The following is a 25,122-nucleotide window of genomic DNA, read 5'->3' as shown; positions in this document are numbered from 1 at the left end:
AGTGGCTAGGTGTAACCCACTTGCACCGACCAGTGTTCCATAACTGGTTCAACAAAGGCCAGGGTTTGTGCTATCCTGTCTGTGGGAAGCGTATATAAAATATACCTTGCCTATACCTATCGTACAAGAGTAGCCTATGTCGCAACAGCAAGGGGCGGATCCAGAATGTTCTGTAAGGTGGGGGGGGGGGCAGATGTGATGTCGATCACACAGTTTGCGGATGATTTTTTTTGTTCATACTCCGATGAACGTAATAGAAATTACAGACAATCCTTATATATTTTCACTATGTAATAGTCCAACTACTAAATGACTATATATATATATATTTTAGTTTTTTCCAGTTATTTATATAAATTGATTTAATGTTTAGCATTAATGCAAAGTGACCCATATAAGATGCAATTCAAAACATACAATTTCACTAGAAAAAATGGACCGCCAATAAAGGTGGAATGTACACAATAATAATAACAATCTTTAGAACAGACTATAGGATGATATTCAGCCATTTAAAAAAAAAATGGAGTCACTTAGAACGTCAGAAGGATTAAAAGCTTGGAAATTTACTAATCTTGACATTGTCAGGTATGTCAAAAACGATCATGTTGGAGGAACATATATTTGCCGACAACAGGTGTTTGGATTTTTATGAACGTTCAATATTAGTGTCAGAATCCGTCCTGTAAAATTTCCAGTGCTGATTTATTTACTCGCCATCAAGATTCAAACGATGCCAGTAGAAGTTTTGAATCTCAATCGAGATTAAACTCGGCCTAGCCCGAGTACTCTGACTATAAGAGAGCTAGACGGACATTTGGACAGTTATACGCTCTCATTACAGTCTCTCAAATAGATCGCTGAGCTTTGTAATTATGGCGACGGAGTGTCACGAAGCGTAGCTGAATGTGGGTGCTGTCGGATTTCTTTCTGTAGTATGTGTATTAGTGATTAATATGTGGATTTTTTTTTTTATCAGTTAACTCGAAACTGATCGATGTAAAGGTATTTGACGTCAAACATAGGATTGGTGTGGTATTAGAGCGGGAATCTTTGCTAACTTTTTGGTTGTCAGGAATTGCCAAAAAAATACATAGGTTGGTCTCTGACTGTAATGAGAGCGTATAACTGTCCAAATGTCCGTCTAGCTCTCTTACAGTCAGAGTACTCGGGCTAAACTCGGCCCACGTTGAGACGACTCGGCCCATAGTTCTGAGACAACTCGGCCCGGAGTCCAGAGATAACTCGGTACAGGGACAATCTTGTCTATTGTTGGACAAGTGTTGTTTTTTAAATTAAAGTATTCTCACTGAAATAAAAGAGTATGTTTTTGTTAGTATTGAATTAGTCCCACCTTAACCTAAACGTCCCGAAACGAAGTGTCATGTCGGATTGATAAATTGCTGATCCATTTATCTTTGAAGATAGTTTCCGCTGTTCGAATAATTTGTTTTTGTTCTACAGTCGGTGACCTAAACATTGGAGTTGATTCCAGAAAAAACATGCAAAAGTTCTTTATCATACTTTATCATAGTAACAACACTCGCAGATATAGCCTCCTGACTTGTTGTTGTAGTATGAAGTATTTTCCTCCTTCCTAGTTGTGACTCAGATTCCACTTCGGCACAAAGAGCAAGTAAATGATATCACCCTGCAGACGTTGTGTTGTTATTTTACCTGCTATTAAGAAGTAATTCCAATTGGCGAGCATGATGACATTTTCAACAACTAATGTATATAACCGTCCGAATTATCTGATAACTTATCACTTTCGGACAAAATGCCGACTTATCTGTGTGCGTTTTGTTCTAATGATGTCCGACCCAGACAACACGCAATACGCTGCGACATTTGTTCGCGATGGCAACACCGCACCTGTAATACTGGTGAGTATATATTATTGATATTAATATTATTATAATATATATATATATATATATATATATATATATATATATATATATATATATATATATATATATATACTGATGGTAACATTTGAAGCAACACCTGTATGTAATTTCTGTGATTCCACTTTGCTTTTCATGAATTTTATTTGTTTTATATTGTAATTATTATCTTTAAATGTATTTTGTCTATGTATATTAGCTAGCCAACTCATCTTGTATATATGTTATATTGCTTGCTATAAGTGATATTTGTAGTACTTTATGCCAATAAACTACTACAACACCTTCATCTCCCAATAAAATTTTAACCCACTATTATAATCCCATTAACGTGTTTATACAATTAATTGGATCTAATTAAAGTAGGCCTAAAGTGACTCCCTCACGCCTGATTGTACACGCGTTCCACTCAGAGAAGTAATTCATTTGTTGACTTTCACACTACATATAAAAAAAAAATCCACACAATATTTGAGTATTTGTGTAGCGTTTTACCTTAAAATTGAAAAATTAATGTTATTTTATGTTTAAGACAAATAAAAATGGTAACATATTTGTGCAACTGGCATTAAGAAAATCTTTATTCCTAATAACTTTAATATTAATAATGCAGGAATCACTCAAGAGGATTACTGACGGATGGTAAGAGAGAACGATGACGACGGCTCCTGCAAGTTCATCAAGAAGGTCTTCGTCCTCCCGTTCGTTCCTTCAGAGCACGTGGAAGCAGCCTTCAACGGTCTCAGAAGAGGAACACAAGTTCAAGGACTGGTGACCCTCATGGACTATGTGGACCCCTCATGGATGAGGAGCAGCGTGTGGTCGGTGAGTCTTCAACCAGAGTGTGAGGACCAACAACGATGTGGAGGGCTGGCATCACCGACTGAACCACCGTGCCCTTGGAACAGCCCCTCCCTTCTACAAGTTGGTTCCCATGCTCCACACCAAAGCCAGGCTGGTTCCTCTGACATGCCTGTTTGTCTGTGAGAGGAAGATGCGACGGCGACAGAGGAAGGCCTTCATGAATCTACAGGGGAAAATTTTCGAACTGTGGGGACACTACACAGATGGTGACGTGTCCACTTCTAGATTCCTGTCGGCCTGTGGAAAGCTCTACGCCCCTCTTGCGCACTGACTTTTTTCTTTTGCTGGACGTTTTATTTCTATGTTCTTTTGGTGACTGGTGTTTTATTTCATTATTATAACTATTTATGTATATGTGTTCTGTTGGTTTTTTGCGTACATATGTGTGTTTAATGTAATAAATGTGAGAATTTGGCAAATGATGTCTTTTGCGTTATTTCTATAGTACAATACTTCTAGAAACCCATCCGACACTACGATATGCGCGTACGACATGCACAATTGACATTCTTAATGGTGACCATATAGTTAGCGGTATCTATCAGTATAATGCATTATTATTGCTATAGTACAATACTACGACATGGCCAACTATCATACTCAACACACATATAATGTGTCACAGCATGCCCCATCTATCAGTTTAATAACTCGGCCCAGAGTTGTCCCCCACTGCCACTGGCCCAGTCAGTGTAGCCTAGGCTAACAAGTTAGCCCGAGTACTCTGACTGTAAGAGAGCTAGACGGACATTTGGACATAAATACGCTCTCATTACAGTCAGAGACCAAGCTATGTATTTTTTTGGCAATTCCCGACAACCAAAAAGTTGGCAAAGATTTCCGCTCTAATATCACAACAATCCTATGTTTGACGTTAAATACTTTTACATCGATCATTTTCAAGTTAATTTATTTTTAAAAATTCACATATTAATTACTGATACATATAGTACAGAAAGAAATCCGACAGCACCCACATTCAGCTACGCTTCGTGATACTCCGTCGCAAGAATTACAAAGCTCGGTGACCTATTTCGTGACATAGATCACGTGATTCCGCCTAGTAGACGGAGTGGGCGATCATGTGAAGCAACGTCACGATATAGGTCAGCGAACTTACAATTCTGCTGTCCGGAGTTTGCCAAAGCTTAGCTGAATGTGGGTGCTGTCGGGTTTCTTTCTGTAGTGTGTGTATTAGTGATTAATATGTGAATTTTTTTTAATCAATTAACTCGAAAATGATCGATGTAAAAGTATTTAACGTCAAACATAAGATTGTTGTGTTATTAGAGCGGAAATCTTTGCCAACTTTTTGGTTGTCGGGAATTGCCAAAAAAATACATAGCTTGGTCTCTGACTGTAATGAGGCGTATTTATGTCCAAATGTCCGTCTAGCTCTTTTACAGTCAGAGTACTCGGGCTACCTAACAAGTGTGACTAGTTGCAGACTCCACTAACCGTTGGTTAAAGTCACCAATTTATCAGCAGTAGTGAGAAATCAAAGTCACCATAATATTTTAGACCAAATTCAATTTAAAAAACAAAATTGCACAATAGACATCATAACCCAGACTAGTTTAGTGTCATAGCTCACTTAGCACCTTGTTGGTCCGTGTTTTCACTTTGGCGCCAGGTTGTACATCGATGCATGTCACACCGTTTGCAGTGACTAGTTAAGCATTTGTTAATTCTCTGTCACATTCCTTTCAGTAATGCCACAAAATACCAATTATTACTTTCATTTTACAGGCTGGTAGGTACTGAGTTCGGATCCCAGTCGAGGCATGGGATTTTTAATCCAGATACCGACTCCAAACCCTGAGTGAGTGCTCCGCAAGGCTCAATGGGTAGGTGTAAACCACTTGCACCGACCGACCAGTGATCCATAACTGGTTCAACAAAGGCCATGGTTTGTGCTATCCTGCCTGTGGGAAGTGCAAATAAAAGATCCGTTGCTGCCTTTCGTAAAAGAGTAGCCTATGTGGCAACAGCAGGTTTCCTCTAAAAAACAAGTGTCAGAATGACCATATGCTTGACATCCAATAGCCGATGATAAGATAAAAAATCAATTTGCTCTAGTGGCTTCATTAAATAAAACAAATTTTACTTTACTTTCATTTTAACATAATAACGACACATTATGAACTACTTAATAATATCACTTTTTTAATTAAATGTGTATACAAATACCGATAAATGTTTCACGTCACCTATTTTTATCAAATTTCTCCCCAATCTTCTGGGAAGGGAGAAGTGAATTCTACTTTTTCAATTCTAGATTAGGGCCTGCCAATGAAAAACAAACTATAAAATAACCTGGTTTAAATTATATGTCTAAAGCAAGGATTTTTTCTAGTTCTATACAATGTATATCAGACTTAGGGTTACGATTGATCAGGATTAGAATTATACCTGGGGAAAATTCAGAACTCTTTCCCCAAAAAAAATCACACACACCCTACAACCTTCTCACAATAAATCTTGTATTCAGGCCAGACATGCATGCCATCCTCCATCATCCCAATACACGATGAAATTATTAAACAAATTTAATCTTAAAATTTTTAAGGTGACATGAAAATTTACAACTCAAGTCATTCAGAAGGCAACTTAATAACTTTTTTAAGAACATAAACCAGGCCCTAATCTAGAATTCAAAAAGTAGGAGAAGTCACTTTTCCCTTCCCAGAAGAAAGGGGAGAAGTTAATAAAAAAAATAGGCAATGGGAACATTTAACGTACCTTTCGTAATGTTTTGTCAGTTTCCGCATTCCATCGGGAAAATTCAGAATTTTACACTCGGTTCTAATCATAATATTTTGATATAAAATACTACTTCAGGTAATAAAATTTAAACAAAACAGTAACTTATATGTTTAATTAAAAACATGATATTATTAAGAAGTTGATAATGTGCCGTTACGTTAAAATTAAAGTATTAATAATTATTTTCTGGCATTGCTGGAATGAATGTGGCCAAGGATTAACAACAGTTGTTTGGTCACAGGACACGGTACGACACGCATCCCTTCGAAAAACAATAGCCTAGTTTATGGGTGTATCTGATTCTGAAGAATGTGGCAGAAACTGGCATGAGTATTAACATAAATTTTGTTGGTTAATTTTGGTAATAAATTGAACAAGGTAAAATATTATTTCCTCAATTCAGTCATACATTACAGTGCACATGCGCAGAAACCATTTCCCGGTTCACGATTACTCGAGAATACAGTCTAGCGCCAAAGTAAAAACACTGTCCGACATACGGTGGCAAGGTGCCAAGTGAGCTATGACAATAAACAAGTTGGGGTTTCGACCTCTGTTGTGTGATTTCGTTTTTGAAATCGGATTAGGTCCAGAATATTACAGTGACTTCGACTTCTCACTGCTGCTCATAACTCTGCAACTTGAGGAGACTTTCGGCTAAAAAAAAACCCTCTCATTTTGCCAGCAAGATTAGAGCCTGATAAACATTCAGAAAGCTTGAGCATGTACTAATACATGTACCTGTACATGTAGTTTTAATCAGGAGTTCTGTTGTTGAGATTGCAGTTAACATTCGTATCATTACATATTTATTCACAATGTACTTTCAGAACTTGATTAGGAGACCAATGTTACCATGGCATCATTATGGAACCAGAAAGACCTGGCTGAGCCACCCATGTGTTGTACAGTGGTTTCTGTCACTCCAGATAACACTGGTAAGACTTCACATTAACTGTACATTGGCCAAATTTACAAAGCCTGTTTTTGTTTTTCACACATATAACTATGTACACCTGTGTTTATGAAAAACAGGCTTCATATTTTTAAACCCATTTTGTTTTGCATATTTTTTCTGTTTTTTTTTCAAGTTTTTATTATTATTCTTTTGTTTGTATTTACATTGTTACATTAAAAATAACTGCTTCAGTAATTCTCAGGGGTTTCCCTAGGGCCGTTAAGCGTAGCGGCCCGACACACCTTGGTCCGTAAAGTAAGTGCTTTGACGGTGTGGAAGCGCCTTACATCAATTGCCGCTACGCCTTGATTTGAAGTGCTTTAGAAAAACAATTATCACAAGTACGAGCGTGGCAGTCAACTATCTCTCCCACATTTAACTTGTGTACCAGTATATCAAGCACACCTAATCACTATGATACCAAACAATGGACCAGTTGTCTGCTCACAATTGGGGTATGGTACTATTAACACATCTACTGGGACCGCTAATCCGCCAGAAAGGCGCTTACGCGTAACTGGATTCCCGTGCCGAGCAATCGAGCTTCAAGGCCGATCAAAGACGATGCCAATTGACAGAATCAACTGTACCATTTAACTGAATAAACGATCGGTGAAGTACTTTTTCAAAGTACAGTTAAGTTGGTAATCCATCATTTCTATCCTAACACTCCCTTCCCAAAACACATACACACACACACACTGAAAACATCCAGGGTTCGCGCTGTTTGTAGCCAAATTAGCCATTTTCTAATTAAAAATAATTTTTACAAATAATGGCTAATGAAATTTGCAAGTGGCTAACATTTTGGCTAAGCCATTTTCTATCTTCTGATGTGAACAAACGGTTACATAATCTATCTGACACCTCAAACATAATAATACCAAATATTCAATTAGCGTAATAGCGATCTCGTGACCGGTAACAGGAAATGGTGTCATCCAGAATATAGCATATGCCTTATGATGTTTGCTTATTTTAATAGGCTAATCACGGTTATTAATTTTAACGGCATGCATTCAACATGTATGATAGCAATGTGTGGAAGATCTGTAACTTGTTATTTTAACTTTGTAAAGTCTTTGAACCAAAGTAATAAAAATAAACCGACAATGCGTGTCAATTTGAATACACATGCCAGTTCAGGGCCGAAAAACGGGTAGTCTATCTCAAGGCTGAGTTCAGCCAGACCAAGCGAAAATAAAACGTTCGCTAGACTGGTTTGTGCACTTCACGTTAAACCAAATGGACACGACGGACACCAATCAAATAGTTAGCGAAGGATAGGAAGAACATTCGTTGGCTGAACTGAGGAAAGCTATCGCCACGAATATACGTCACGCTTCTGAGTCAGCTGACACCCACGTATCAAGAGACATAGTTGCGGATATTAAACAATACAATTGCACAGAAGTAAATCTTGATGTAAATTTGTAGAAAAACAATAGTTGTATAGAATACCTAACTGCAGTTACGTTATTTCTTTGTCTTTGTTAATTTCGTACCTCTGGTCGAGAGCACGCATGCGGGAAATAAACGTGCAATATTTATACAAATTGCACAGTTAAACGTACATTGAATTAGTTTACAATAATCATATTTCTTCGATAATGTTAGATATGTATTTGTAAGACTGTGAGGTGACATTTAATAAGTTAGCTGGATTTTAAAAAGACCGTAAATTTTCTTAACGTTTTTTTATATATTTTTTTTTTTTTTTTTATTTTTTTATAAATGGAATATACTGTGAAGTCAGCATTCTTAGCCTAGGTATTTTACAAGCAGAAATCACAACAAGCATTTAACACGATGCTGAAATCAACAGCAACATCACAGCGCAAATTATGAAATTGTTGGGGTGGGGAATTGATGGGTTACTTAAAAAAAAAGCAAAGAAAAAAAAAAGCACTTCAAACTAACATAAAATAAAATAAAAACCCTCAAATTTTTATTTGTGAAAAAAGGAAGAAAAACAAATAAAACAAATACCCTCCATAAACATCCACCCACACCCATATTTCTGTATGTTTCTTAATTTAAGATCATAGGCCTTAGAAGTGGGTGTATGGGGTACTGGCTTCCAACTCTGAAGATAATGCATCCACCCCACCCCTTCCTGCTGAAAAATCGAAGTAATATATTAACTGCTCCTACCCCCATTGCTGTCTTTGATTTTGATAAGGTAATTCGGTTTCGTTGTTCAGATTTATTCTTTTTTTTCTGATTTACTTGGAAGGACGGGTTGGGGGGGGGGGGGGGGGGGGTCAGAGTCGCTCAGCTGCCCACCTTTAATTTTCACCCAACGAGAACACTGGTGGGTTTTAACAGAATGCTAACATAATAAACATAAAATAATAATAATAGTAATAATAATTTTAATTTAAAAATAAAATAAAACATGATTAGCTGGATTGATGGCAAACACTTAATTGTTTTCAACCCACTTATTTTGGCTTGATTTCTGTTATACAGATGCTAAAAATGTAAGCACTTTAAAAAAATCCTGGGGAAAGGCCTGATTCTTTATAATTGTTTACTTTATAATATTGCAGAAAAATAACTAAAAGCAAATACTAAATAAAACATTTGTTTTATAGATTTTTGCTGTTTTGGGTTTTTAATGGATTAATTTGTACCAACGAAAGTCAGCAAATTGTTATATTATCTCAGATTCTCAGTACAAGTCTATAAAACTTTAAAATAATCTTGCAAATAACTGCATAAATTAATAAAATAATATTATTCATTGGTGTAACGAACATGTCAGAAACTAAATCAAGCATACAAATGTGATCCTAATTATGTAGATTAATGTAGTAAATACATGTATTTTATTTTTTAAATTTGTCTGATCTTGTCATTTGACTGATTATTTTGAACTCTGCATACACCTGAATTCTTTTTTTAATGTGTATACAGATATGTAAATACATGTACCATTATTTGATTTCGATACTTATGTGTCTATTTATCACAGCTGTTCTCTTCACGTAATTTTAGACTAAGTTATGATTTACATGTATATATTTTAGGACATTTATCAGAACTGAAGGATATCTTACAAGAATGTGTGACTCAGCTCGACAGTCAGTCCCATCTGTCGGCCGAGGTGTTTGTGTTGTCCAGTCTTATCTACAAGAAGAATTGTCAGCTCCGATTGGATAAAGCAATGCAAGGATTGAAATTGGTACTTGTCACAAATCATCATTGTTAACCCCACGCAACTTGTTAGGATATTAAAATGGGCACCGTTAGTGCGTCCATCCGATAGCATTTCCAGAGCACCACTCCAAAACTACTCAATGTAGCTTCACAAAATGTTGTACACATATTAATATAGTTGACTAATAGTGCCTTTTGCTATAAAGGATTTTCAGTATTTTTCTGGGACCGTGGAAACCAATGACTAGAAAAGATCCAATTCACTGTTTCACGAGCACAACTCCAAAACTGTTAAAGATAACTTCCCAAAACATTGTACTCGTACTAATCTAGTGGTCTAGTGACCAAATAAGTGTGGTTTCCATTTCATTAACAGGGGTGGGGAATATTGATGACTACGTCTTTTTGGTTTGTCTTTTATAAGTTTTGTTTTTTATCCTTAAAGGAAGGGACAATCAAGGCATTTGACCTGGTATGCATATTCAATGATATATAATGTAACGGCTATTATATATAACGGGCGCAGCCATTTTGTATCATCCCAGTGAATACGCCCTCTGGTGAGCTGGTGGTTACGTAATACCTAACGTGTCACATCAGAAATTAATCTTTGAACTGAAGAAACAAAACATACCCGATTTTTACGGATGCATCGCAATATTCACTAATAATAGTCATCCCAGTAAGCCAGCAACAATTATATATTTATGTTTAATACAAAATAAACCACCATTGTCAAAGTGTTGAAATAACTATTATGGTTTGTACATAAATTAACCCATGTACTGAAATAATAAGTGGAGTGTTTTCTTAGTTAATTGGTCTTTTCTTTCCGTGGCCTGTACCTGTGGTTCCTGATTGGCAGGTGTATATTTAGATGGTCCCCAGACACTGTCTAGACACACAAAAAGACGTGCCTCTTTTATTAAGATCACAGGGTATTGTGTGTTAACCGTACACCCCTCTAATCGTAATCGATCAGCCGTCCTGCTTTATTACTGTAAGTAATTCTGTAAAACCCTTGATTAAGTAGACTTTCCCATCTAAAATCACAAAACTGACCAATTACGTAGTCCCAAATCAAATCAAATATCACTTTGGTATCGTGAGTGGTCGTTTTTGCTCAAACTTAGCATACCAATAGGCCTAATAATATGGGCTTTTTTTCTTTGGATTTTTAAAAAGGAAAAATACTATAATTCCATTTCGTTCTATTGATGCAAATTGAAATATATTTAGTTAAATAGTTTATTATACTATCAAGTCATTTATGTTGTTTTACAAGTTAGGTTGATGAAAGCGAAGCGCCTTGTCGTAAATTAGAGCATTTGTTTACACTGTGCATAGAGCAGATGGACGGAGCTGACGTCACTTCACCCCAAGCTATACCACCGGACGTCACAAAAACGAAACAAAATGGCTGCCCCCAGTTAGCAGGAATAATCATGTCTTTTTATTAACTCTAAAATTACGCGTTTTTCACTTGTTAAAGTGTCAGTATGTGTTGTTGGTCTGGGTATACATCTTTCCAACACATAAATCTCTTGTTTGAGTTTACTCTACCTTTAGTATGTAACTGTTTCACTGCCCTTTGTTACTACCCATGGCCAAATACACCACTCAGTTATTCTGTCCAAGAAGTGTGACGTATGAGTGGGTAACAAAATAATTTGTGTCTGTCTATATTAAAAAATCACACAATTCACCTAAGACTGAGACACTTTGTACAGAAGCTAATCTGATGAAGTGATTGCATTTACATGCACACGCAAGTGAATTTGTGATGCCTAACAGAATAGGTTTTAAACAAATTTAAGTTATGGTTGTATTAGTTGGCATTTTCTTTAAGACATCACTAAAGATCTTTCTACAAATGTATGACCAACCTATTCCTAATCTTTATTGGCTTTGTTTATTATTTCCTTTTTTATTTAACTAAAAATTAAGATGTTATTCATCTTAGAACATTGGACGTTCTTGACATACAAGCAATTTAATGGTTCCAGCAATAAAATGATGTATATGTCTTCCATAATTTGTTTCCCCACATTCAGATATATTTTATGTTTTATTCAGGTTTCGAAATGCCTCACACGGTATAGTGGTGTAGACATTCATCAGATAGCAGTCAAGTTATTAGAAGGATTCAGTTCGTACAGGTATGTATTGTTAAATAATGTATTGTTAAATGATAGATTAATTAAATATTCACAGTAGAATCATATCTTTGTCCTGTCAAATATTTGCATAAAATGGACTGATTTAATTCTTCAAAGTATGATCCTTACAATTTAAAAAGTGCAGTGATTTATCCAGGAATTTTTCGCTACGGTCCTCTGTCTGATGAGATTGGGAAAATTAGCGCAAATTGATCATATTTTATATCTTTTGTTTCAGTTCAGAGTCGGTGCCTAAAACAAGTCTTTATTTGCCATCACAGCAGGCAATGGAACATTTTCTAGTGAAGCTGGTGGGTGTAACCTGTCTGCTGTCACAAGCTGTGGGCTACGCAGTCCACACTTTCATGTATCCTTTCTTCTTGTTTGTTACCTGTAATAGTGATTTGTTATGAACTGATTCTATCAGTTCTTCCTAATGAATGTCATGGTAATCATGAAAAGGTATTACATTCTGAATTGGGTCATGCCATGTTTAAGAAGAAAAAAAATTGGGTGATACAGTGAAATCCCTCAAAACGAAACACCCACTAAACCAAGTTTAAAAAAAAAGTGCTTTCAATGGGTATCCAGTTTAGAGAGATAATGTGCTGTACTGATATTTAAAAAGGAACAATGAAAAATATCCAGTTTTGAGAGTATTCCTGTTCTGAGGCGTTTCACTGTCATGTTTTTAATTTTCATTTACAATAAAACATGAAGAGATTGCCAGTTTTCATCATGTAAAATTGTTGTGATCACAGAAGAAATTTGGAAAATCTTTTTGATTTTTTAAAGGTGGTGAAAAAATGCCTTTTAAAGTTATAGAAAGTGATGGCATGTTGTTAAAAGCAAAGTTTATGAACTCTGTTCCATTTACTTAATGAAAGCAAGGAGTGTTGCTTCAGATGTTTTGCTCATTCTTATTTTGAAATATCCTGGGATGGGATCTAGCTCAGTTGGTAGAGCTCACACCTGAGGTGCTGTGTCATAGGATTAAACCACCTCAGGTGACCCTTTCTCTGATCCGTTTTTTTCACATCCCATCCAGTGCAGATATATATATATCAACGGCTGTGGTATGTGCTGTCCTGTCTGTGGGAAGTGCATATAAGATATCCCTTGATGCTAATAGAAAAATGTAGCAGGTTTTTTCCAAAGGTATGAGTTAAAAATTGTCAAATGTTTGACATCCAACAATCGATGATTAATAAATCAATGTGCTCTAGTGGTGTCGTTAACAAACAAAACTTTAAAAAAAATTAATATCCTGAACTTGTTCGAGTCTGATACAACAACGTCTGTGTAGAGGTCACCTCACAACCACCTACATTGTCTTCCTGAGTGCTATCAGCAGAGTGTGGTAAGACTAAAACTATGCAATCAGGACGAGATGTAGCCCAGTAGTAAAGCACTGGCTTGATGCATGGTCAGTTTAGGATCGATCCCTGTCAGTGGGCCCATTGGGCTGTCTCTCATGTCTTTTCTCCTTTACCCAGCCTCAAACAAATGCATATTCCCCCTAAGGATAGTAGTCTGGTCCGAACATCAGTAGGGAAGGAAATTACAGTCACATAACCGGAACAGCAAGGAGAGCTCATTGGAAGAATTGTAGGCCGTCTCATTGACTGTTGTGGTGTTCGGACCAGACTACTATCATTAGGGAAATATGTATTTGTTTGAGGCCAGGTGAAGTATTTGTAAAAAGGAAAATACCTCAAGTTTTCAACATTTTAGCCAGTGCACCATGACTGGTATATCAAAGGCCGTGGTATGTGCTATCCTGTCTGTGGAATGATGCATTTAAAAGATCCCTTGCTACTAACAGAAACATGTAATGGTTTCCTCTCTAAGACTACATGTCAAAATTACCAAATGTTTGACATCCAATAGGCGATGATTAGTAAATCAATGTGCTCTAGTGGTGTCATTAAACAAAACCAACTTTCTATCATGCAATTACATAGTTTAGGGGGCATTTCACCTGAATATTCATAATTTGATGTTGAAAACAAAGCTATCTCTGATCAAGTAATTTTTATATACATGTGTTAAAGAATTATTTTCAGGATTATGATGAAATGAAATGTTTTAATTCTGCAAGTTGTATAAACATTTTTATTGATTTATTGATCAGTGTAAAATGGATTGAGTTTGATATTGTGTAAACATGATATTAAAAGTAAAAAGATCAATCCAGTGCTAAAACAGTGGATCTGAACCTTATTTGAAGAATTATTATAATACTAAATTATAATTACCATCATTGTTGTTTAAATTTAATTTGACACAGTTTATAATGATTATTGGGTTTTTTTTTTATTCAGTGTGTTTTGATTTACAGGGCAATATGCAAATCCCAGGCTTTAGTGTTCTTGTCATGGTATACCAGATTATTGCCTGCAATACATGTTCTCACTCCAACTGAAGTAAAATGGGTATGTGTCTGTTTGTGATCATATAACCTTTGAATTTAAATGTGTTTCAGCATGCGATTACATTATCTTACAGTATAAAAAGTATTACCAGGTATGTTAATCAAACCGGATGGTGCTACATGCAACTGTAAAAACATACCACTTGCCCAGCTCTAAGACAGATTTATCTGTTTAGTTCAGTACTGGTATTTTCAATCACGATTCTCTCAAATAGATCAAATATTCATGACTGAGGTCTTTTTCTTCATTTCAAAAAAATTAGTCAAACCACTTTGTACTGAAATATTTGTATTGTTCTCGTACAAAAACTATTTCCCACTGTGTTGCCAGTCACTGCATAATATTTTGATCCACCACCCCCCCACCCCCACACACACACACACACACTCGCACACATGCACCTACACACACACACACACACACTTTAGATTGTACCAAAGTTGAGGCAGTAAACGTTGTGCCCACAATAAGTATGCCCAAATTAAGTACAACCGAGCTGACCTCAAAACATCTCTTTAGAAAACCACTGAAATGTTACACTGTAGTCACATTAAAAAGACTATTTACTGGCTGTTAATAACATTACTCTGCTAACAAGACATTAGAGTACTCGGAACAGACAGAAAACACCTGTTGTGCCCAAATTAGTGAGATCTAAAGCCTTTCCTTCCCCTCCTCTGAATAAAAATCTGATTGGAATCCATGTCTGTCCTGAGTCAGGTCACTGGCTATCCAGAGATCGGACCCGGGACAGACATGCTCGAAACTCTAGTGGTATATGAGTATGTAAATAAATATTGGAATGGAATGGAATGGAATCCATGAGGATTTCTTATGTGAAAATGTTTGTATTTTGTAGATACCCGATAATGACAGTTTGCCTGCAGACCTTGCCCAACATGTGTATGCTGTAACTGGAGTTCATATTGGAACAAGGTATCATTACTACTACCATTAATTTTATCATATGACATTTAGAGGTGATTTTGGAAATGTTGCATTTTGCATGTTTTCCTGTCAAACATACAAAAGGTGGTAGAATGGACTTGATAGCCATTGCTTAACCAATACTACTTTTCTGTTTTATTTCTTGGTTTTCTGTCTGTTCAGCTACTCATAATGGGAGTTAAAAGAATGACATTTTCTGTCATCCAACCGTCTGGTTAACGAACCAGTGCACCACGACTTGTATATCAAAGGCCATGGTATGTGCTTTCCTGTCTGTGAGATGGTGCATATAAAAGATCCCTTGCTACTAATGGGGAAAATGTAGCAGGTTTCTTCTCTATGACTGTGTAAAAAATGACCATAGTTTGACATTCAATAGCCGATGATTAATAAATCAGTGTGCTCTAGTGATGTTGTTAAATAAAAACTTGTAACTTATATATTCTGGTTAACGTTTGGTGAAAGCTCATGTATGATCATGTAGCTCATGTATGAATAGGTATCCACTTGTGATTGGCCCCTATGTTTGAAATCATCATACTGGTCATATTATGTCATGCATTTGATTCTTTCTTTTTTCAAAACTTTGTTAAAGACTAATTAAATTTTTCGATTGCCTTTAATTCTTGAGCATTTTAATAGATATGTTTTATAATTGATGTGGATGTTCACCAAATAATCCGTCACGTTTTTGGTATTGTTCATCAGGTTGGTCTATCCACCTTGTACTTCCATTCTCATGAATGTAACCCCTCAGTAATGTCGAGGTCATTTGGAACTGGTAATGTTGACTTTCATATTTGGTATTATTGTCAGTCTTTCAACTGCATATCTACGGTTCCACAGGTGTTACTCGGGGCAAGATAGTGATCATCTTGAACTAAGTTAATTACTTTTAACTCATGATTATTTTCAAAATGCCTTTCAGCTGAATCTTTTAACCGAATGCCCCAATTTGACCCTAATTTAGTGTCATGGTCATTTTGGACTTTTAATGCTTCAGTCCTTTTGTGAAAAGTTTTTATATTTAATAAGTTTTCACGAAGTGATAATCTTCAATTTGCACACCTATTTTAACTCTCTTTTTCCTTCTTTTTTTGGTGCTTATATCCAATTAAGATTCAAGCATGCTGTTCTGGGCACACACCTCAGCTATCTGGGCTATCTGTCCAGGACAGTAGGTTAGTTGTTAGTGGTTAGTGAGAGAGAAGAGGGTGTAGTGGTCTTAAAACTATCCACTGAGTCATTAAATCTCGCTGTGGGTTGGAGCCGGTATCGGGCTTCGAACCCTGTACCTACCAGCCTTCTGTTTGATGGCTTAACCATGACACCACCGAGGCTGGTTGCACACCCAATGACTTTTGCTTCATGGTTATTTTTGTCTATTGCATTCAAATAACAAATATGTTAGGGTTAAATGAGTGCCCTCTTGCATGGTGGAAACACCACAGTGTATTTTTTCCACATCTAAGCCATGTAGCCAAACATCTCTTATGCATCTCAGCAACAAGTGTTCAAGCGAGCGCATATTCAGCACTTCTGGGGATGTGGTAACAGCACAGAGAGCTGAACTTTCCTGTGAAAATGTGGACATGTTAGTGTTCCTTAAAAAGAATGTGATTCTGGACTAAACAATAGACACACCCATGATTAATCTGTTTTTACTTTTTTTTTTAAAACCTGTTCATCCTTTCTGCAAAACCTTTTTACTTTTGTATTCATGGACGTGAATACATATTCGTATTTGTCTCCTCATATTTGAGATATGTATTGTATTTATCACCATGTGTATTCATTACACACCTATATAGTAAGGTGCATTGTATATCTAACTAGAAATGTTTTTAGCATAATATTTAGATCTATAATGTGATAAATCATAAACTCTATGTAAAATAATGAATGAAAATATTTTTCTTCAGGAAACAAGATGATGACTTGACCGATATGTTTGAAAAAATAAGAAATGAACATGAAGAGTCAATGAAGATTGAAGGTCAGATTGACCAAGGTGAAGGTCACATTAAAGATGAGACTGATACCTATAACAACAATGAGGATATAGGAGGTCTGTTATTTGCTACTGTTGTTATGTACCATTTTGAACAGTTTTTATTTAAGATATCACATCATAATTATTGGAGCTTTATCGGGTGATGATGAAAATTATTTCATGAGGGACATGATACAAAATTGTAGTGAGTTTAATATCCCATTTCTTACCCATAATTGATTTTAATTTATATCACTGAACTCGTGTGATGTTCTGGTAATATTGTAATATGTTGAGGTGTTACATCCCACGTTTTGTTCTAGTGGTACGTAATATATTGAACAAACTGCCTTATTTTAGTGTATTTCAATTGTTGCAAATGCCATCAATAATTTAAAGTAATTTTTTTGTGCAACATGGTATAATTGTAAAATTCACATTGGTGGTAGAAACAGACTTTGTTAATTGCACTTTAAAGTCTGCATTTCATCTAGCGAATTGAAAGAAAGAAAGATGAGCTATAGTCTGCAAAAACATTGTGTATCGATATCTAAGTTAATTGTCCTTTATTTCAGTCAACTAATCAAACATTTTTGTTTTCATTTTGACAGTGCCTATTAAGAAACTGAGAACTGTAAACCATCAAGCTGAAGACTCCAAAAGAAAACAAAAGAATTCTGATGAAATCAAAAAGTTGCCTTCTAAAAAGAAAACTGTACTCAGTGCAGAGACAAACCATCATTTGCGAGACAGAGAATACTTTCTTGGCTGTGTGAAGGAAGCGCACAGTTTTGTTGAACTGAAGTCTTTGCTAATTAATGTCAAAAAACACACTCCATCTACATCACATTTCCAATCAGACTGGAAAACATCTATGACTGGCATAAAAAGCTTAAAGAAGAAGTCTTCACTTCGTGGAAAAAGTGGAGAGAAGGCTATTGTGACGATGAGAGATCTGAAACACGCTAAATATTTAGTCCGAAGTCTTGTAATCAAGTATTCCACATTCAGGGACCTCTCTACAGACAAAAATGTTATTTCAGCTTGTGAGTCAATGCAGAAGACGAAAACTCAAGAATTGAAAGAAGCAGACGCTGGCAAAACTGCTCCAGATCCTGATCCCAGTTCCTCACCTAACCTTGAAACAGGTCGCCTTGACTCGGAGCTTCAGAAAAAAAGAAAACATTTGAAAAGTGTTATTAAAATTCTAAAAGAGAGCAGTCAGTTTGAACTTGCAGGGAAGATTGTACACATTTGTTCGGCTGAATGTGGGAAGTTACGGAAACAGTTGCAGCAAGTATTAAAACAACTGAAAAAGACCAAAAATGTTGAAGTGAGAGATCTTCAGAGAGAAATGGATTTACTGAATGAAGTGGATTCCTTACTGGAAAATGCTGCAGTTCAGCAATTGAAGTTGAAAAATAGTTCTGTTTTACAGACATCAAAGAGTGTAATAAATAAGGGTAAAAGTAAACCATCAAAGAATAAAGAAGACAGAGTTCATGCACAGAAACAGTTAGTAGAACAGCAGAATGATATGACTCAAGCTATCAAAATCAAGAAAGTAACGAAGCTTGGAAAAGATAAAACAGTTAGAAAAAAGCATTAAGTGTAACAGATTTTCGAACAATCTGTACGGTTAATCCAATTTACTCTTGGTGTAGATGTGAAATGTAAAACAAATACTTGTTACAATTAAGGAATTAAATACTATTTAAAATTGATTTTATGTTGGCATGTTTATTGCTAATGTCTAAATGAACATACTTTAAAATTGTATATCATTGAAAACTCTTAAAATGTGTATTATTAAAGTCTCTTAAAATGTGTGTTATTAAAGTGTCTTAAAATGTGTATTATTAAAGTATTTTAAAATGTGTATTATTAAAGTCTCTTAAAGTCTCTTAAAATGTGTATTATTAAAGTTTCTTAAAATGTGTATCATTAAAGTCTTAAAATGGCTTGTGAAGTGGTCATTTCAAACAGATTATTTATTAGTAAATTTTCTTATGTTGGTTTTGGGTTGGGGGTTTTGATGGTGAACAATATGTATAACATTAACTATTATTGGCAAGTCTGTTAAAATAAAAAAAAACTCTGCTGGAAGTATATATTGTTAAAGTATTTTTTCATCTTTTGACAGATTTAATGGCAGAATTCAGGTAATTTTCTTTAAAGAAAAAAGAAATGAAATCATGATTTCAATAAAAAAAATTGATGGTTACCTTTTTTGAAGTGGATCCTTGTCATGATTTGTTTTTGTATTAAATAAACCTGCTACCTCTAAAACATATCAGGGATTTCAGGAATAAAACCCCTTCTTGATTTTGTGATTGTAATTGTAACTATCTGAATGGATAGTCAAGTTCTTCATTGTAAATAATATTTTTTTTGGATCCAACAATTTGGTACATTACCTTTTGAATATATGATGCTTATACATAAGCCTACAAAAAGTACATATAGTAGAATGCAGGAAATTAAATTTTTGGACATCAGATGTAAATGTGTGGTGTATGTGTATGCGGAAAAAGTCTGTGTACCACCTGAAAATCCCAATCTAGGCCCCGACATGTTCAGAATTTTATTCACCAACATGTTTTTTACATTTAATTACTCTGAATTACACCATATGGTATGATGATGTAGGACTCCAGAAGTTTTACCAAGTGTAAATGTTCTTAGGTGCATATTTGGCCATCTTAAATGTGCCATCCTATCATTTTAAAAGCTGTTGGAAGGAAGGAAGGAATGTTTAAAGACGCACTTGACACATTTTAATTATGATTATATGGTTAAGGACCATGCAGATAATGCGAGGAATCGTGCTGCTGTCACACAGTGGGCTACGTTTTCTTATTGGCAGTAAAATATCTTTCAAATGCAGCATCCCATAGATGGGATAGTACGGTACCGATAGTACATGCCCTGGCTTTTGTTACACCAATTGTGGAACACTTGCTGTAACAAGAAATAGCCCTGTGGACCCACCGAAGAGGGTTGATCCAAGAAAGACTATATATACTGGGACGTAGCCAGAGAGGAAAAAACGCCGAGACGAACTCAGACCTGTAAAATAAATATCAGTGTCATGGGGAAAATAAACTAAATCTGGGGAAATTCCAGGCGCGGCAGCCTCATGCTGGCTACGCCACTGATATGTAGCGATCTCTTTTCCGCTGAGCAACATCCCGCTCACTGCAGACAGGATGCCACGTGTTTGTTGTGTTGTGTTGAGCAGGCACAGAATTTGTCATGTAGTACTTCATTGTGTTACAATTTGAAACATGATTCAGATATAATCATCTAAAAAAAAAAATCTAACATTCCTGTACAATATGAAAGCAAGCGCGCGCCCTCACACACACACGTTCCAAGCTAATTTTCATGCATGCACCTGGAATGGAGTATTGGTTAAATTTGAATATTCAATCTCCAGCAGTATACCGGTAGTCCGAATCGGATCTAGAACATTAAAGCGACGGATCCTAGTTTTTAAACATTGTACATACAGCGTATTTTTCACTATAAATGATAATTGAAATCGAACATTAGGCCCTATAGATTTTAATGTTTAAACTATTCATTCCTGTACATTCGAAGTCTTTCTGGTCTTCCTGGTGTTCGTAATACCACAAAAAGCTTCTCTTTTTTTTTCTTTTCGTTTTTGGGTTGATATTTTTTTTTTAAATGCTCGTACCTCTCAGTGTATGATACACTGCTTTATAAGTTACTTCTGAATAGTACACTGGCGTAGGAAGCGGGGTGGGGGGGGGGGGGGCAAGAGGACATGTGCCCACACTTTTAAGATATTTTGCTTTATAAGTAAAAGTGTGGCCCGCCCCTCCCCTCCCCTCCCCTCCCCTCCCCACACACACGCACACTTTTTGGCACCTTCCTACGCCACTGTAGTAGTATGATTTTGTTTTACATGCACTCACCTCATGCATGGTAGCACATATACTACTGCCTTTGATATACCATTGGTTTATTAAAAAGTAATAATAATAAATACAAAAAAAAACGTATTCAGAGAACGATCGATCTTACGACCTAGCGTACCTTACATTAAAGGGAGGTAATATAGATTATAGTCTGGCGATTCGATATCAACGATGTTGTGTGTTCGTTTAAATAGAGCTATCCTGTCGCACATTTCTTATGAAAGACTCGTGTTAAAACTTTCTACCTTGCAAGTAAATCAGTTTGTAGTGAAGAGGTGTTATAGTGACATGCAGGATGGTAAATATTTAAACACTTCCAGTTCCAATGAATATGTGTACATGTTACAGTTTGTGTGTTTGTTTCGGTGACGTGTTCTAACAAATCCAGTGTAGTGGGAGTAAAAAAAAAAATAGGTGTGTTCCCGAAGTAGAGGAACACGGCCTTATGTGTTATAAAGACCACAAGGGTCCCATCCGTCCTTGTCAAGGGGAGTGCTAACCTTCTCTCCTTTCTTACAACACATTTCTCTATAGCTGCAGAAACGCTTATATTGTTCATTTTTATTTAGTTTTATTTATAATGGTGGAAACAAAATGCATATATTATTAAATAATATTGTTTGATTTTTATAATTTGTATTATTTAGATCGCATTTCAAGCTGTTTTATTTTAATTTTATATTTAAATTATTATGGTAACTAGTATGGTTAGCTACGTCTGTATTGTATGGTATATTACTAAATTTTACTAAATGTAGGCCAAACGGCTTAGTCTGATGGGAACTTACGCGATATTTACGTTTATCAAATACTCAGTCTGATTATGCATTTTGCAGCGTTAAAATTAATGTGATTTGTTATAATTATTTGAAATTGATAATTGATTTATGTTTGCATCATTTGATGTTTTCATCGAATGTCCATATTTTTTATAGTCTGGGAAGCAGTGGCATAGTCGTGGGGGGGGGGAGGGGCAATCAAACCTTTTATAAAAATAGTATTAAATTTTATAAAATCATTTAATTATCCCCTGCGCCAGTGCGTTAATATCTATGTATGTAACAGTCAACCTCGACATACATACAATATACAGATATTCATACATCAATACATACTAGCCAGTGCCATGTCTGCCCACTGTTTCATGCACGTAAGCGAGATCGACTGCGTATACTGTAGGCCCATGCATGTGGTTGAGTTTTATGGATGCCTCAATAGCTCAGAGCGCATCGTGGTTAGTCTTGTAATTTGCGGGCGATTCGGTGCCATAGGTTCGAGTCCCAGCAACGGACTGGGACAATTTGTGAGGCTAGAAAGGATTTAATTATACCTTGCGCCAGTGCGCTAATATCTATGTATGTAACAGTCAACCTCGACATACATACAATATATAGATATTCATACATACATATATACATACATACATACATAGTGTGGGTTGCCCCCCCCCCCCCCCCCACACCTCAATATGGGTTGGCCCACCCAATATAAAATCCTGACTACGCCAGTGCTGGGAAACCGACCTAGCATCGGTGGAGTGATTAAGTGATGGGAAGCAAACTCAAGTATTGCATGCATAGTTGCATCTTGCCTGAACTAACTGGGTTGGAGAGGTGGTGCAGTAAAATAAAACATAAAGTTAAAAGTTAACGTTTATTTTTTTTTAACAACTCCACTAGAGCACATTGATTTATTAATCATCGGCTATTGTATGTCAAACATTTGTTAATTTTTGGCAGAGTCTTAGATAGAAAACCCGCTACCTTTTTTCTATTAGTAGCAAGGGATGCACTATCGCACAGACAGGATAGCACATACAATGCTTTTGATATACCAGTCGTGGATGAGTGGCTGTGACGAGAAATAGCTCAATGGGCCCACCAACAGAGATCGATCCCACTAAAATAGAACATAAAAACAAAACAAAAATATCAATGTATATTTATGATGTTCAATAGCTTAGACAAAAATGTCACTTTTAAACAAAGAAAGCACTTTTATCATTCTTCTAGTCGGGCAGAGGAGACACTGTCTCCATCCCCACACCACCCCGTGACCCCGCTAGGTACGGCCCAGGACTGCAAATTACTGGGGGTTAAATGCAATTGTATGAATTGTGTTAAAAAAAAATCACCATGCACCCATACAATAAAATTATATTAGTTGCAAACAACCACTAAAAGATAATTAAATAGACCTCGCCGCCAAAAACAATACTGGGGTCTCCGAACTGAGATTATGTTAAACATGTAACACACTGTCACACACACACACACACACACACACACACACACACATTTACGTGCCTCGTTTAGGGATAATTCATCTAGACTATAAGATCGATCTAAAGTTCAGTGAATGTCCTATGGTGGACATGGTCGTTGGGTTTGTGTTAAGACTAGTACTAAATTATGAGAAATATTGGACAGGATGGGTCTATTTTACGCCTCCCTCTTCGAATAATGACTAATTGTCGAGAAAATAAAATTTCACCAAAGCCAACCTTGCAACTAAGCAGACTCGCTGATAGATAGGTAGATAGATAGATAGACGGATGGATGGATGGATAGACCGTCAGACAGACCGGCAGACAGACATATAGATAGACAGATATGTAAACAGAGAGACGGACAGACAGACGGATAGTTTTATATTATTGCGTTACTTCTTGCATCTATCCCCACTTTCTGGCTAGCTAGACATATATGCCTACGCTAAGTTAATATTGTTCTTTCTCCGACAATTATCATTTATGTAAGGTAAAACGTATACATTTTTGTTTTCAGTATCAAAGCTCAGTAAATACAGTTACTGGAAAGAGACGTATGCTCGAAAACATGGAAACAAGATGTCTTTTGATTGGTTTGTGGACGCCAATGATGTCAGAGAACAGTTAACCACCGAACTGATCAGACTGAAAGAAGGATGCCAGTCGCATATAAATGTCCTTGACATTGGCTGCGGTACTTCTTCCTTGCCGTTTTACATGTACAAAGAAATTCAAACACCAGTATCCTTATTTTGTGCCGACTTCATTACTGACGCTCTTAGAATTCAAAAGGGATGGCTGGCAGATACCTCTCCTGGACATTCGAGTTCTGTTGCCAGTTTTGTTACTTGCAATGCTTGTAGCATTCCATTTCTGAGTAACATGTTTCATATGGTTATCGACAAGGGGACGATGGATTCTCTGCTGAAGAGCAGTACTGGTGGTAAATCTAAAGCAGAAGTCATGATGAGCGAGGTGTATCGCATTTTGTGTAGTGGCGGGAAATATCTACAGATCACAGACGAAGACCCAGACGTCAGACTGGCACTGCTGGAAGATTTATCAAAGAAACTGCCTCACGAAGTTTCATGGTCATTCATCACTATTGACTGTAACAACTATAAGGAGTATTTCATGTTTCAGTTTACTAAGCTAATTTAGCGTTACATCGTAGTTTAAGCAAATTAAACAAAAGAAGAACTTTTGTGTTTATGTCTTGTTTTTATCTTACCTTTGGTATCAACAGAGGCGGATCTAGAGGCCTGCCCCTCCCCCCTTAAATTTTGCGACAGTTATAATTTTATTATTTCATTCTTTTACGATCCCCCTCCAAACTTCCCCCAAAGTTTCCTTGGCATTTCGCCTCATGTCATTGGAGCCACCCCTAAATTGATTGTCTGGATCCGCCACTGATCAGAATGTTTTCTAGTTATTGTATACTTTGTGGCGTCAGCTTTTTAGTAGACACACATCGTAATTACTATGTATTCTATTTAGTATAATTTACCAAACTTAATGCTATTTATATTTTTAGGGTGTAGACTATCTTCAGTTGAAAATAACAGGGGTGGGAATTCTCCTCGGATAAGCCTGGTTTTTTCGCATAGAACATTGCGTTTCCGCGCATTTTAATCGTCCTTTCCTCCAAAGTGTGTCAGATGGTACAGATTTTAACCTAGGATTTCAAGAATTTCCGGGAGCCCTCTAGATTTCC

The 25,122-nt window shown here is 36.3% G+C and overlaps 2 protein-coding genes and 1 non-coding gene across 5 annotated transcripts in view; 2 read left to right on the top strand and 1 right to left on the bottom strand.

Annotated features, from left to right (window-relative positions):
* The window catches only part of LOC121371366 (zinc finger protein 235-like), a 61,555-nt gene extending 42,251 nt beyond the window's left edge, over positions 1 to 19,304 (top strand). For all 3 annotated transcript variants that reach the window (XM_041497201.1, XM_041497200.1, XM_041497199.1), the window contains exons 2-10: positions 6,371 to 6,478; positions 9,531 to 9,685; positions 11,737 to 11,819; positions 12,058 to 12,186; positions 13,102 to 13,179; positions 14,161 to 14,254; positions 15,114 to 15,190; positions 17,125 to 17,270; positions 17,807 to 19,304. In XM_041497201.1, coding sequence (XP_041353135.1) covers positions 6,397 to 6,478; positions 9,531 to 9,685; positions 11,737 to 11,819; positions 12,058 to 12,186; positions 13,102 to 13,179; positions 14,161 to 14,254; positions 15,114 to 15,190; positions 17,125 to 17,270; positions 17,807 to 18,804 — 1,842 coding nt within the window. In that variant the 5' untranslated portion in view covers positions 6,371 to 6,396 and the 3' untranslated portion in view covers positions 18,805 to 19,304. The remainder of the gene's footprint in view (positions 1 to 6,370; positions 6,479 to 9,530; positions 9,686 to 11,736; positions 11,820 to 12,057; positions 12,187 to 13,101; positions 13,180 to 14,160; positions 14,255 to 15,113; positions 15,191 to 17,124; positions 17,271 to 17,806) is intronic.
* Positions 19,305 to 21,288: 1,984 nt separating this feature from the next.
* Positions 21,289 to 24,608, top strand: LOC121372363 (citrate synthase-lysine N-methyltransferase CSKMT, mitochondrial-like). Its single transcript, XM_041498667.1, has 2 exons — positions 21,289 to 21,437; positions 23,926 to 24,608. The coding sequence occupies exons 1-2, from the start codon at positions 21,311 to 21,313 to the stop codon at positions 24,567 to 24,569; spliced, it is 771 nt and encodes a 256-aa protein (XP_041354601.1). The 5' UTR covers positions 21,289 to 21,310; the 3' UTR covers positions 24,570 to 24,608.
* Positions 21,544 to 21,661, bottom strand: LOC121372788. The gene has a single exon (XR_005958002.1). It is a non-coding gene; the product is annotated as a U6atac minor spliceosomal RNA (small nuclear RNA).
* Positions 24,609 to 25,122: the final 514 nt, after the last annotated feature.

Source organism: Gigantopelta aegis, chromosome 4, assembly GCF_016097555.1.
Source record: "Gigantopelta aegis isolate Gae_Host chromosome 4, Gae_host_genome, whole genome shotgun sequence".
Classification (NCBI taxonomy): domain Eukaryota; kingdom Metazoa; phylum Mollusca; class Gastropoda; order Neomphalida; family Peltospiridae; genus Gigantopelta; species Gigantopelta aegis.
The sequence above is the reverse complement of the archived record's forward strand: the minus strand, read 5'-3'. Positions and strand labels throughout refer to the sequence as shown.

Bases quoted from the DNA above. Each gene is read 5' to 3' on its own strand.
- LOC121372363 (XM_041498667.1), top strand. From the start codon at position 21,311: ATGTTGTGTGTTCGTTTAAATAGAGCTATCCTGTCGCACATTTCTTAT. The intron at 21,438-23,925 runs GTAAATATTTAA...TTTTGTTTTCAG, and splicing joins TTATAGTGACATGCAGGATG to TATCAAAGCTCAGTAAATAC.